Consider the following 14,275-nt stretch of genomic DNA (forward strand, 5'->3'; position numbering starts at 1 on the left):
AAGAAAAGGGAAACCAACTTGTTTGCATCAAAGCTCTTCAAACCTCTTTCTGCTGCGTTTTTTGAGTATGCACTTTTGCTGCTTGGTTTTAACATGACGCTGACTGCATCAGGAGACATTAGCAAGCCTGAAACAGCACAGTGAATAGACAAGATCTGAAGTAGCAGCGTCTCACTAGAGGAGTGAGAAGTAAGCAAAACAGTCTGAGAAAAACCTCCTCTGTTTTAAGTGACACGCTTGTGGGGTGGGATTTCCCTCCCCGGACTCCTCCCCTCTGGCTCCACCACTGTCTCCTCTTCCGTTCCCCTCATTTCCTCTAAAAGAGCACTCTGATTGTGACGGATCTGAAGCCCAAAACATTAACCTGACTATTGGCTTGCAGGAAGCAGAGACTTCTGTATGTGAGTGAGTGATTTCACCCGCTGGGACCCGAGTAGGTGAGAAGGAACTGAGATTGTTTTTCTACATACATGTGAAGGGCCGGGGGAGAAAAGGGCTGTGGAAAGATGTATTAGTGGATTAGTCTACTAAAGGGGAGAGATTGTGTTAAAACTGGCCTGCACAAAGCACTGGATAATACTCTAGGATACAATCCTACACTGGCTGGGATGCACTTGGTGTGATTTAATAGTGAACCAGATCTTTCACATTTCTGTGATTGTGGTTTTCTCAATCACTGGAGTGACTCCTATGGTCAGGCTGACAGATAAATGTTTTTCACCTATCAAGGACTTTCTTCTTTCCCAAGAGCAGAACTGACCTGGATGAGTTTGTATGTCATTTAAAAAAATTCTCTATTCTTAGTTTAATCTAATCATAGAATATCAGGGTCATCTAGTCTAACCCCCTGCTCAAAGCAGGGCCAATCCCCAAACAGATTTTTGCCCCAAATGGCCCCCTCAAGGATTGAACTCAGAAGCCTGAGTTTAGGAGGCTAATGCTTAAACCACAGAGCTATCCCTTCCCCCCATTCTTAGTGATGGTTGCCCCAGGAGGGTGATGATACTGCTGTCACCCTGGCCCTTCCTTACTCTATGCATTCCCCAACTCCTGTCACATGATTATTAATTATTATTTCTATTACCGGAGCACCTAGGAGCTCTAGTCAAGGACCACAACCCCTTTGTGCTAGGTGCTGTACAGACCTCAGCTGTAACCTGGAAGCTCTTTGGGGTTGGGACAGAGCGTTTCTTTGTCTTCTGCGAGACACTCAGCACACCTTTGGGAGCTATACAATAATTAATAATTGTAATACTGCTGGTAAAAAGGTGCCAGATCAATTGAGAGCCTGTGGAGATTTTAAATGAAGGGGTGGGGAGAAGGCAAATGCGATATTAAAATTGTATTTTTACATATATGAAAGTCAAGAAATCTTAAGTTATGATTAGTGGGATAATGGAGCTATTAAAACAGTTCCCAACTCCTCCACACTGCACTGACATGCAATGTTTTGGGTAAGTGTCTGGGTGTGCAGATCCCTTGGCCGGAGCAGGGCCTTCATGTCAGTTTGTATATCTTAAAATAAGAGGAAGTACATGCTACGGATTTAGGGCAGATTTTGGTACTCTTACCCCAAGATGAGGAATACCTTACTCCATGAGTAGTTGCATAGGGTACTTCTCAGTTCGAATAAGGATACATAATCTGACCATTTAGTCTTTAGAGTAAATGACAGGAGCCTGATTCTCCTCTCACTTACCCCAGTGTAAATCTGTCTGAAGTTACACCAGTATAAAACTGCTGTGATGGAGTAGAGAATCAGGCCCAGAGGATAACAACTACTTAGTTGCCTTCCAGTCCCTAGCTCTGACACTGGCTCATTGTGTGACCTTGGGTTAACTCACTTAACTAGAGTTGTGCAAAACGTGCTGGTTTCAGTTCACAGCTTGTGTCAAACTTTTCTCATATCGTGTGGTTTTCAAACTCTGGAGTTTACCTTTCTGTTTAGGGCCCACTGACGCCCAGAGTGGCAAAGGTAGAGCTCAGAATGAAACCAGCAAGCAGGGTTAAACTCTCTGGATTGGGCACGGTTTCCCTAGGGTTAATCAGTACTGCTCACAATTACTAAAATCACTTTGAAAAGTTTTGAACAGCAACAAAATCTCCAGCAGGTTTGGGCAAGATGGGGGACGTTTCTTGCACGTCCAAGGACAAGCAATGTGTTAATAGTTCCATGACTATTGGGTGGGACACGATTTCTGAGCCCCTTGGAGCAGGTAATAAATGAATCCGGATGGAAGATCCTGTTTCTCCACCCAAAGCTGAGTCACTTGTTTTCAGGGCAGCCAAATATTTCATGACCCTTTAGTAGCTGATTGTGAAAGTCAGCTAGGTGCGGCTTCAGTGTTTGCTTGGGACAGCACAGGGTGAAGAGGGCAGCCCTCCCCAAAGCCTGCTGCTTTCATCCATTTACAGGCATTCCTTTGCCCTGCACTTAGTCAGCACTGGGGGCTCCTGAGTGGCAGAAGCTGATTGGCACTGACTCCAACACCCCACCCCCTAAGCTTTCTTGTTTGGACAATCTGGTAAGAAGGAGTGGTGGCTTAGCAATGGAGATTGTTTCAATTAAGATTTCGGCCAATCTTTTCAAAGCTGGGTGCCTAAATATAGGCACTTAAATAAGGGTCCCAATTTGCAGAGGTGCAGACCACAGCCACAGCTCCTATTGACTTCAGGAGCATTTATGGGTGACCAGCATCTTCTGAAAATTGGGGGGGTTTATTTAGGTGCCTATCTTCGAGCCCTTGTGTTTGAACATTTTACCTGAATTCTCTACTGCCTGATAAAGAAGAAGAATTTGTTAAATTGCATGTAGGTAATACACAGTATGTCTCCCGGGGATTAATTCTTTAACTGCCGATCGAGCTATCTTTCTCTCTATATCTCTTTGTCTATCATCAGAGTTTATACTGCCATCTGGCACTATAGTATCTGAGCATCTTTCTTGTAAAACCAAGAGCAATAGCAGTCTCTAGTGCAGTCTCTGGCAAATCTCCATGCCACATTGAAAGTCTGAATGGGAAATTTTTATTGCTGGTTGGGTTTATCATTTTTTGCTTTTTCTCTTTCATGATGTGTAATGGGATTAGTTGTGTCAGTAGTTTTTTCTATGTCTAAATATTTTGCTCTGGTGAGAATTGATTCTATTCTTATCATATCTTTGTGTTTAAATGACACACAATGCTTTAAAAAACCCCAAACAGACAAAATCCCCTCACCCACCCGCTGAGAAAGGTGATATGTCTTCCAAGTGCTGGGGAAGCAGAAAGGGAGAAGGCAAAGATGATGGAGAGCCTGAGGATATGTCTACACAGAATTTTGGAGCCTGCATGAGCAAATGTCCCAGCCTGGACTGAGAGATTCAGGCTAGCAGGGCTCATGCAAGTGCTCTAGAATTAGCTGTGTAGACAGTGCTTTGAAATTGTGACTCAGGGCTTGTCTACACTGGCAGGTTTTTTCAATGAAACTAATGTCGCCAAGGAAAAATCGACAAAAGCAAAGTCGCCAAAGTGTATCTACATTTGCTCTCTCTGTCGATAGATCGTGTCCACATTCAGGTGACCTTTCTTGACAGTGAGAGCAATGGACTGTGGGTATATATCCCATAGTCCCTGGTGACACCATCTGTCGCTAGGTGTTGTGAGAATGCAGAAATGGAGTGTGGCGCATCCTGGGATTTGCAAAATGTACTGTCATGCACCGCTTTGTGTCCCACTCGTCCAAAGGTCTCTGGCTTCTTCGCGCCGTTCTTCCAACTGTCATGCTTTTGTAGCGTGTGCCTGCATCTGCAGTGAGAGAGGATGGATCCCACACTTCTCTCCTGTGTGCTGTTAGCTGTTGTGAGGACACTGCGCATGGCAGCACAGTTACTCACAAAGTTACTTGCAAAGTTAGCAGAGGATGAATCGCAGGCACCTGAGTGTGATATGGACAGTAGCAACTTATCAGTGCTTTGTGCATTCACAGAGCAGCTGTATATGTTAGACCATTGTTTTGGGGCTAGGGAAACAAGGACTGATTGGTGGGATCACATTGGCATGCGGGTGTGGGATGACAACCAGTGGGTACAGAACTTTAGGATGTGTAAAGCAACCTTCATGGAGCTTTGTGCTGAGCTGTCCCCCGACCTGCAGCACAAGGACAACAGATTGAGGGCTGCACTTCCAGTAGAGAAGCATATTGCAGTTGCTGTGTGGAAGCTGGCGAATCCAGACTGCTACCGGTCAGTTGCAAATCAGTTTGGAGTAGGAAAGTCCCCTGCTGGGGCTGTATTACTCCAAGTGTGCAGGGCAATAAATCGCATCTTGCTGCATAGGACTGTGACTCTGGGAAATGTGCATGAAATAGTGGATGGCTTTGCAGAGATGGGTTTCCCTAACTGTGGCAGAGCGATTGATGGCACACGCATTCCAATTTTAGTGCCAGACCACCTTGCCTCTGAATACATCAATAGGAAGGGATACTTCTCCATGGTGTTGCAGGTACTTGTGGATCACTGGGGGCGTTTCATGGACATCAATGCAGGCTGGTCTGGAAAGGTGCATGACGCACGGATCTTCAGGAACAGTGGCCTGTACAGAAAGCTGCAGATGGGGACTTTCTTTCCAGACCACAAGATCATAGTGGGGGATGTGGAAATGCCCACAGCAATCCTGGGAAACACGACTTACCCCTTCCAGCCCTGGCTCATGAAACCTTACGCAGGGCACCTGGACAGCAGCAAGGAGAGTTTTAACAACAGGCTGAACAGGTGCCGCATGGTAGTTGAATGTGCCTTTGGCCGTTTGAAAGGTGTCTGGAGGTGTCTCAATGGCAGGCTAGACGTTACTGAGGATAATATTCCCATGGTCATAGCCGCGTGCTGCACTTTGCATAATCTATGTGAATCTAAGGGTGAAACGTTTACTCAGGTGTGGAGCACTGAGCGCTTGGCTGCACAGTTTGAACAGCCAGATGCTAGGGCTGTCAGAGGAGCCCAGAGGGCTGCTATTAACATCAAAGAGGCTTTGAGGAACCACTTTGACAATGAGGGGCAGTAACACGTCTGATTTGGAGTTGCTTCCCTGTTGCATCCATGTACAATTTTGGGGCCCAAGATCCATGCAACACAATGCTTTAGAAGCCTGTTCTCGAGAGCGAATTGATTGCTATACGCTTTTGTAGAACACAGAATAAAAACACTGTACCATTAAATATCTTGGCCTTTATTTATTGTTAAAAAGGGTAAAACCTCACAACTGTGTGTAGCTCCAGCTATCACTGTGCAAGCTGTGAGGGGGAGTGGAGTGATGGGGAAACTCAGGAGTGCTGTGGAATGTGTGGGCATGGGGGGGAGGGTTGGCAAAGAATTGTGCATCTGCTGCAGTGGTGCTCGAACTCGGATCTGCTCAGTCTGCAGCTGTATCAAGGACCTGAGCATTTCTATCTGATCCTCCATAACTTTTCAAGTATCAGAGGGGTAGCCGTGTTAGTCTGGATCTGTAAAAGCAGCAAAGAGTCCTGTGGCACCTGATAGACTAAAAGACGTTTTGGAGCATGAGCTTTCGTGGGTGAATACCCACTTCATCAGATGGATGTAGTGGAAATTTCCAGGGACAGGTATATATATGCTAGCAAGAAGCAAGCTAGAGATAACGAGGTTAGTTCAATCAGGGAGGATGAGGCCCTGTTCTAGCAGTTGAGGTGTGAAAACCAAGGAAGGAGAAACTGGTTTTGTAGTTGGCAAGCCATTCACAGTCTCTTTTTAATCCTGAGCTGATAGTGTCAAATTTGCAGGTGAACTGAAGCTCAGCAGTTTCTCTTTGAAGTCTGGTCCTGAAGTTTTTTTGCTGCAGGATGGCCACCAGTGTTAGTGTAGGGAGTGTCCTGAGTAGATGGTGCAATTTCTTAGTGACATTGTAATCAAAGAGGCTGATAAAGGAGGTGCTATTGTCATCATGAACAGCAGGCCAGTCCTCGCCCACAGACAACCTGCCAACCTGAAGCATATTCTCACCAGTAACTGCACACAGCATTATAGTAACTCTAGCTCAGGAACCAATCCATGCAACAAACCTCGATGCCAGCTCTGCCCACATATCTACACCAGCAACACCATCACAGGACCTAACCAGATCAGCCACACCATCACCGGTTCATTCACCTGCACGTCCACCAATGTAATATATGCCATCGTATGCCAGCAATGCCCCTCTGCTATGTACATCGGCCAAACTGGACAGTCTCTACGGAAAAGGATAAATGGACACAAATCAGATATTAGGAATGGCAATATACAAAAACCTGTAGGAGAACACTTCAACCTCCCTGGCCACACAATAGCAGATCTTAAGGTGGCCATCCTGCAGCAAAAAAACTTCAGGACCAGACTTCAAAGAGAAACTGCTGAGCTTCAGTTCATCTGCAAATTTGACACCATCAGCTCAGGATTAAACAAAGACTGTGAATGGCTTGCCAACTACAAAAACCAGTTTCTCCTTCCTTGGTTTTCACACCTCAACTGCTAGAACAGGGCCTCATCCTCCCTGATTGAACTAACCTCGTTATCTCTAGCTTGCTTCTTGCTTGCATATATGTACCTGTCCCTGGAAATTTCCACTACATGCATGGTATTCACCCACGGAAGCTCATGCTCCAAAACGTCTGTTAGTCTATAAGGTGCTACAGGATTCTTTGCTGCTTTTCCATAACTTTTATCATCTGCTCTGTCACTTGCCTAGCAAAAGCAGCATTCTCTTTTCTGACCTCCCTTTCTGCTTCCCAGCACTCTTTTTGTTCCCTGGTCTGTCTCTCGTCACGCTGTAGAACCTCGTGGAACATGTCTTCTTTACTGTGCCGAGGGTTTTTTTCTTGTCTGCCGCAGTCAGTCCACGGGAGTGTGTGATGTGTTCTTCAAGGTCTGTGCTGAACAGAAGAGGGATTGTTACATTCCAGCAAACGATTGAAACATTTTAGTAAAAAGGGCATTTTTCTAGTAGAAATCACTTTCTCTCTGAGACTCTAGGCAGGCACACAGCTCTGTGAGCACCCCAGTCATGGTGAGTTTCAGGAGTGAGGGGAAGGCAATTGTGCTTACAGACAAAAAGGTCACAGCTTGCAGGGCAGCTTTGCAGGAAATTCATTCTAAAATTATCCCACACTTTTCACAGACAGCCAACCTGCTGGCTGGCATCTTGCTTCTGGGGGTGACCAGGGAAACCACGGCTCAGCTGCTGAATGCTTGCGACTTTCAACCGGTCTATAAGCTGCTTTGGTCCCAGCTCCAGTGATTGCTAAATGGCATGGTACAGTTTCCTACAGTGGGGAACTAACAGGGCTGCAATCCCTTGGAATCTGCAGCAGAGGATTAACAAGTACCTCTTGGAAACCATCGATACCCTGCTTGGCCATGCAGATTAGCTGCACAGGGTGATGTCCAGCTCACAGAAAACACTACCTGCCTCCCACTTTTTGATTCCCTACACAAGCCACAGCAACATACCCAGACTCTCATCTGCTTTCTGCTCCCTGTTGAGCACTTCTGGAGTGGAGAAAAGTTCCTGGCTGCCTGCCCCACCGGGCGACCCCGCTGGGAACACCGCATCCTCTTCTAGCTCGACTTCTTCATCGACAATTTCAGCCTCTGGGTTACCTCCTTTTTCAGCTGCATGCGAAGTATCCATGGTGGTATTGGTGATGGAGGTGGGATTACCACCAAGGATAGCTTTCAGCTCCTTATAGAAGTGGCAGGTCTTTGGTGCACCATCAGAGCGATGGTTCACCTCCCGCGCCTTATGGTACGCCTGCCTCGGCTCCTTTATCTTCGCTCTGCACTGCTGCGTGTCCTGATCATAGCCCTTTTCCCACAAGCCTTGAGAAATTTGCTCATATGTGTCCCGATTCTTACGGGTCACTTGCAGCTGCAACTGAACAGACTCCTCTCCCCAGGGCCAGTGTAGCCACTAGGCAAACTAGGCGGCCGCCTAGGGTGCCAAGATTTGAGGGTGCCAAAAGCAGTGCCCAGCATCATGGGAGTTAGCTGAGCGGGGCAGGGTGGGGAGTGAGGCCTCCATAACAAACCTGCCCCTGCAGTGAGGGGCGCCGCACAGGACAGTGAGTGGGAGCCTGTGGCGGAGCAAGGAGGAGACAGCTGGCCAGGTGCAGTGACCAGTGCGGCTGAGGGACGGAGCCGCTGGGGAATGCAGGACACGGTCCTGAGCTCAGGTGAGCTTCGCCCTCCAATGCGCCGTGCCTGGGGCCTGGCCCAGCTGCCTCCAGGGGCGAGGGAAAGTGAAATTAAACCCCACAACGTGAGGGAGAGGAGAGGGCTGGCGCAGGTGCCACGTCCAAACACCGACCCCCCCCCCCAGTGGCACTGTGCCAATGCGGATAGTCGGCCCTCAGCCACAGGGAGATCCTCACCTGCTCCCTGGGAGAGCCCAGCTCTGCCCTCCTTGCCCCTGGGTGCCCCCCAGAGGGCGAAGTACTCAGAGTCTGGGAACGTTTAGAGACCCTGCGAGCTGGGGGCATTCTCAGTCTCCTCCTTGCTCATAGGTTCCCCCGGGCAGAAGGGACCATTGTGATCATCCCCCCTTGTATTAATTCTAATGAACAATGCCACATTATGCAGCATTTATTTTTGAAAGTTTATAATAAGCCATGTTCTGGGGGAAGTGCAGGGGGGGCGCAAGGTGGAAGTTTTGCCTTGGGCGCAAAATATCCTTGTATCAGCCCTGCCTCTTCCCATATACTGATCAGATCCAACAGCTCAGCAGTGGTCCAAGCGAGAGCCCGTTTGATGCGATAGCCAGCCTGGGGAGCCACCTGGAAAGTTCCTCTGGGAAGCCAGCAAACAGGAAATAGATTTAAAAGTCAAGGGGCTTGCATGACGGAGGGATGGGTTGGCCGCAGGGCAGTGAAGTTCAAACCACTGACCAAAGCAGCAGCAGGGGAATTGTGGGATACTTTCTAGAGGTCAATAAAAAATGGAAAAAGACCCTGTGGTGTCTACACGGGCTGTTTATTGACAATAAAGGAAGGGGAAAAGACAAAAGTCTCTTGCAGGGGTGGAAGTTTTTTGTTGCCAAAACTAGGCCTTTTGTTTTTTTTCCAAAAAAAGTGACCCTGCAGTGTGTACGCTATCGCTGTTTTGTCACCAAAAGCCAGTTTTTGGTGACAAAATTTGCAAGTGTAGACAAGCCTTTAGGCACTGACGTCCACCCCCATCCCTAGGCTTCAGAGTCTGAGTCGCAAGTTCAAAGCACTGTCTAGACAACTATTATTAGAGCACTAATGTGAGCCCCCATAGCCCAAGTCTGTTAGCCTGGGCTGGGAGCCATGCTGCTGTGGGCTCCAAAATGCTGTGTACACATACCCTGGGCTTGTCTACACTTGAAACACTACAGCGGCACAGATGCTCTGCTGTAGCACTTCAGCATAGATGTCACCTATGCCGATGGGAGGGGTTTTTCTGTTGCTGTAGCTAATCCACGTCCCTGAGAGGCAGTAGCTAGGTTCACAGAAGAATTCTTCCCAACCTAGTGCTGTCTACACGGGGCCTTAGGTCGGCTTCACTATGTCAGTCAGGGATGTAGATTTTTCATACCCCTGAGGCCTTGGTTACACTGGTGCTTTACAGCGCTGCAACTTTCTCGCTCAAGGGGGTGAAAAAACACTCCCCTGAGCGCAGCAAGTTACAGTACTGTTAAGCGCCAGTGTAAACAGTGCCCCTGCACTGGGAGCGTGGCTCCCAGTGCTGTAAGCTAATCTCCACGGGGAGGTGGAGTACCTGCAGTGCTGGGAGAGCTCTCTCCCAGTGCTGGTGCTGTGACCACACTCGCACTTCAAAGTGCTGCCGTGGGAGCACTCCTGCAGCAGCGCTTTGAAGTTGTAAGTGTAGCCATACCCTGAGCACTGTAGCAGGGTTGATGTAATTTTCTGCTGTAAGCCAGCCCCCAGTGTGTGCAGGGCTGGCACCCGCTTTTGTAAACACAGTCCATTTGCTGGGGGCTACTCGTGGGACAATAACATTGTCATTGACAGTCACTTTTCAGAGTCGAGCTGCACCCTAATAATCTTTTTCCTTCCTGTCAGATAAAAGGAAACTGAAGATGAAGCCCGCTGCCACCTATGAGCTACTGGTGGATGGAGTTGGGCAGTGGGATTTTACTGGAAATTTTGTTCCTTGTGAGCTGTTGCTCACAGGAGACGCTGCATTCCCGGTGTTGGTGAGCCCTGAGAAGCAGGTACTGATCGCTGTTTCTCACTATGGGAAAGGCCGGATGGTGGTTGTTTCTCACGAGGAAATCCTGAAGAATCCCAACTTTTCCCAGTTCCTTAGGAATGCTGTGGACTGGCTCAGACCCTCCCCAGAGGCACAGGTCGGAGTCCATAGGAGCCTGGATCCCCTCTCTCAGCTGCTCCTAAGGTCCAGCACTAAAGTGCAGCCCGGCGTGGGGCTCAGTGCCTCTCTAGGGGTGTACTGTACAGATGCCTATGACGACGCTCAGGCAGAAGAGCTGGTCCACTTTGTAAAGGGAGGTGGGGGCCTGCTCATGGGTGGTCAGGCCTGGTACTGGGCTAGTCAACACAGTGCCGAGAAGGTGCTGTTCGAATTCCCTGGGAACCGAGTGACCAGCGTGGCCGGCGTGTACTTCACTGGCAATACAGTGGGGTCAGGGATCTTCAAAGTCTCGGGAAAGATCCCAAAGATCCCCTTGATCGTCCCGTGAGTAGCACTTACCACCTTTCCCATTATTGGCTTTGCCCTAATAAAGTGAGAGTTTTACATAAATGCCTGAGAAAAGGGGGAAACACCCAAATTTCAGATATCTGGGGTGGTGATGGTGGTGCAGATCATTATCCAAGCAGGGAAGGGCGAGGGTCCTTTAGTTAATTAAACCCTAAATGAAAAAAAGCAAGGTGCCCTGGCTAGTCTTTTGGCACTGGGTTAAGCTATGGAATCTGGAAAGACTGCTTCCCACCCAAGAGAGAATATTGGCAGGGCTGTGACGGGGATGGGGCCATGTCTGTGGGCACTGAGCACTGACTGTCTGGTAGGCTCCAGGGAGCCTATTGCACACAGGATGAGGGGAGTAGTAATAGCCATTCTTGGACCTTTGCTCTTTTCTCAGCTGTGTACTGCAGGGTTGTGTGACATTGCAGGCACCTCAGACAGAACAGCGAGTGTGGCCCGTAGGGTGTCCAGATAACAAATATGAAAAATGGGACATAGGGTGGGGGTAATAGGTGCCTATATAAGACAAAGTCCCAGATATTGGGATTGTCCCTATACAATAAGGACATGCATGAGGCATTCATCATGCCCTAAGCTGTTTGAGGAGGAACACAATGCATCCCTCAGCTTTGGGATGCTCCTGCTGCTGCAGCAGCTCCCTTGCCAACAACAGGCAACTAGCTGTTTCCCTGCCCAGCTCTCAGGGCCAGGTTGTTCCCCTGGATCCCACCTGAGCCAGTCCCTCTCAGCCCTGAGGACATTTTTCATAGATTCATAGACTCTAGGATTGGAAGGGACCTCGAGAGGTCATCGAGTCCAGTCCCCTGCCCTCATAGCAGGACCAAATACCGTCTAGACCATCCCTGATAGACATTTATCTAACCTACTCTTAAATATCTCCAGAGATGGAGATTCCACAACCTCCCTAGGCAATTTATTCCAGTGTTCAACCGCCCTGACAGTTAGGAACTTTTTCCTAATGTGCAACCTAAATCTCCCTTGCTGCAGTTTAAGCCCATTGCCTCTTGTTCTATCCTTAGAGGCTAAGGTGAACAAGTTTTCTCCCTCCTCCTGATGACACCCTTTTAGATACCTGAAAACTGCTATCATATTTTTTCCTTTCTTCAGTCCCGTAGGGATTATGGAGTTCTCTACTGGCTGAGTACTGAACTGAGTAACCCAGCATCCTTCACTGGTTAGCCTCTTTCCCTGCTGCTCAGCCAAGGTGAAGGGAAGCTACTGAGTACCAAGTCAGTAGGTTCATTGAAATACTGTACTATTTAAAACGTAGTTGCAAGAATTAATGGATTTAATCTGCAGCAAGGGGATTTCAGGTAGATGTTAGAAAAAAACTTTCCTATTCTAAGGATAGTTAAGCTCTGGAATAGGCTTCCAAGGGAGGTAGTGGAATCCCCATCACTGGAGGTTTTTAAAAACAGGTTGGACAAACACCTGTCAGGGATACTCAGACTGCGGCTGGGAAGCCGCAAGTGGCTCTTTAATGTGTCTCCTGAGGTTCTTTGCAACACATGATATTACAACACTGTGATTTAATTATTAACTAGTCTAAGTTATTAACCAAGCAGGATGCTTTTACAATGTTATTAACCAATTAAGTTATTAACTTGCATGAAGTTATTAACTTCTTCACTGTGAGAATAATATTTATGTACAAATATTTCCCCATCATAGCGTTTACATATGAATAGCCCTAAAGTAAATGATATAATGAATTCATGCTACTGTGATTGTTTTGGGTAATGTTAATCACTGATTTGGCTCCTGAACCACTAAGGTCTAAGTATCACTGGTCTAGATGCTCTTGCCTCTAGATGACCCCTGGAGGTCCCTTTCAGCCCTTCATTTCTATGATTCTATATTTTAAAAATTCCAATTAATGAATGTGCTTTAGAAAACAGGCACAGAGTATTCCTTACGTTACTTGGATAATGCACCATGCTTTCGGAGTCCCAATCATCTTCTGCTGAAGTCAGCAGAAAGTCTCCTATTGGCTCCAGCAGGAGTTGAATGGAGCCTTTATGTGCTGTGATAATACATGAAATGCAGCTATCTTGTGGGTGGAGCCTGGCAGGCAGACTGCATCAGGCCAAGAACAATAGGTGTAAAGCTTTGGGCTTACACAAGAAACCAGACAAACTCCCAGCTGGCCCCCGAATCCAGGGCGTGCCCAGTCATCTTCCTGTCCCCACTCCCAAGCTGTGCCTGGCACAGTTCAGAATCTGGGCTTCTGACTTCCACAAAGTGCAATGGGGTCTTTAATGACCACAAATGTTGCTTTGCTTTCACAATATGGCCACTTCATTTCACTATAGTTAAAGCCACAGCTGTTGTAAGAAAATTTCCCCCACAGATTTTTGTCTCCTCAGTCACTTCCCTTTCCCTAGCACGATGTTATGAAACTCCATTTCTCTCTTCCAGCTGGATGACTGGTTTTGTTGCTCTCTAGATGCTGGGTTTGTCTTACAAAGGTAAAGAGAATCTTTGCCGTAGGATCCAGAAAGGTGCTCAGGACACAACTACAAATTAATGTAATTGAGTTACTTATTGCAAGTTGCTGATTGATTGTCATGTTTTCACCTGGAGGGCATTGGCAACAAGGTTGTGGGGGAGGCTTTCCTCTCAGGAAAGTTGTATGGAGATTATCTTCCTTTGGGAGTTTTTAGTTAGGGTGGAATTCACCCTATTTTGAGAGTTTAAGTGGGGCTTAAATGGTGCATTCACTGTGTTCTGACCCCCAGCATAGTTGTAAATGTCACCCATAGTAAATAAAACTGAGCTTTAAGGGATTGGTGTCATGTGTGGCAAAGAAGCTGAGAGAAGAAATCAAATGAGGAGGCCAGAGTTTTATTTCCTGCCCTTTGGACACATGAATGTTATTTATTCTCACACTCTATCAAGTCGTTGTTTATTTTGTTTGAGTGGAAAATTCAGAGGTTCCAAATAGCAGCAGATTCATCACAAGTGACAAAGGGAAAATTAAGTTTGGTAAAATTATATAGCAAAGTCAGGGGGAAATAAAACCACAGCACTCGACATGGCTTTAACTGCAAGAGCCATGCAGGGGCAGCAGAGGGTAAAATGATAAGTGTGAATGAAGCGAAATAGGAGCACTGGGAAGCGGAGGTTAATGGCTAGGAAAAGGGTGGCTATGCTTTACAGAGATCAGAGACTTGTTTCAGCTTGAGTCGCTGATGTGTATGTGTGGACAGAGGCAGTCCTCTCTTCTGAGCAGTAGCAGTTGGATAGTTAAGGAAAAGGCACTGGCACATCTTTCAGTCTTGACTAGAGGATGCATTTCTGAGGTGGCTTAGGCATGCTAGACCTCATGGTTTTGCCAGCCCCAGAGGTTCAAAAATCATGAGTCAGGCCAGTGGAGTTTGGCTTAGAAATCAGGAGAGTTAAAACAACCCAAAACACACAGTAAAAGTTGGGTTCTTTTTCTTTGGTCTCCTGGGTTCGGTGCCTCAGTCTAGCTCACACTGGGGACATGTTTTCAAGCTCAACTCTGAGGCTACAAACGATCTCTTTAAAAACAAAGGC

The 14,275-nt window shown here is 47.3% G+C and overlaps 1 protein-coding gene across 2 annotated transcripts in view; it reads left to right on the forward strand.

Annotated features, from left to right (window-relative positions):
• Positions 1-305: 305 nt before the first annotated feature.
• LOC127056871 (TRPM8 channel-associated factor 2-like) overlaps positions 306-14,275 on the forward strand; it is a 33,387-nt gene continuing 19,417 nt past the window's right edge. For both annotated transcript variants that reach the window (XM_050965210.1, XM_050965215.1), the window contains exons 1-2: positions 306-437; positions 10,072-10,705. In XM_050965210.1, the coding sequence (XP_050821167.1) occupies positions 10,089-10,705 (617 nt within the window). In that variant the 5' untranslated portion in view covers positions 306-437; positions 10,072-10,088. The remainder of the gene's footprint in view (positions 438-10,071; positions 10,706-14,275) is intronic.

This window comes from Gopherus flavomarginatus, chromosome 1, assembly GCF_025201925.1.
Source record: "Gopherus flavomarginatus isolate rGopFla2 chromosome 1, rGopFla2.mat.asm, whole genome shotgun sequence".
NCBI classification, from domain to species: Eukaryota; Metazoa; Chordata; order Testudines; family Testudinidae; genus Gopherus; species Gopherus flavomarginatus.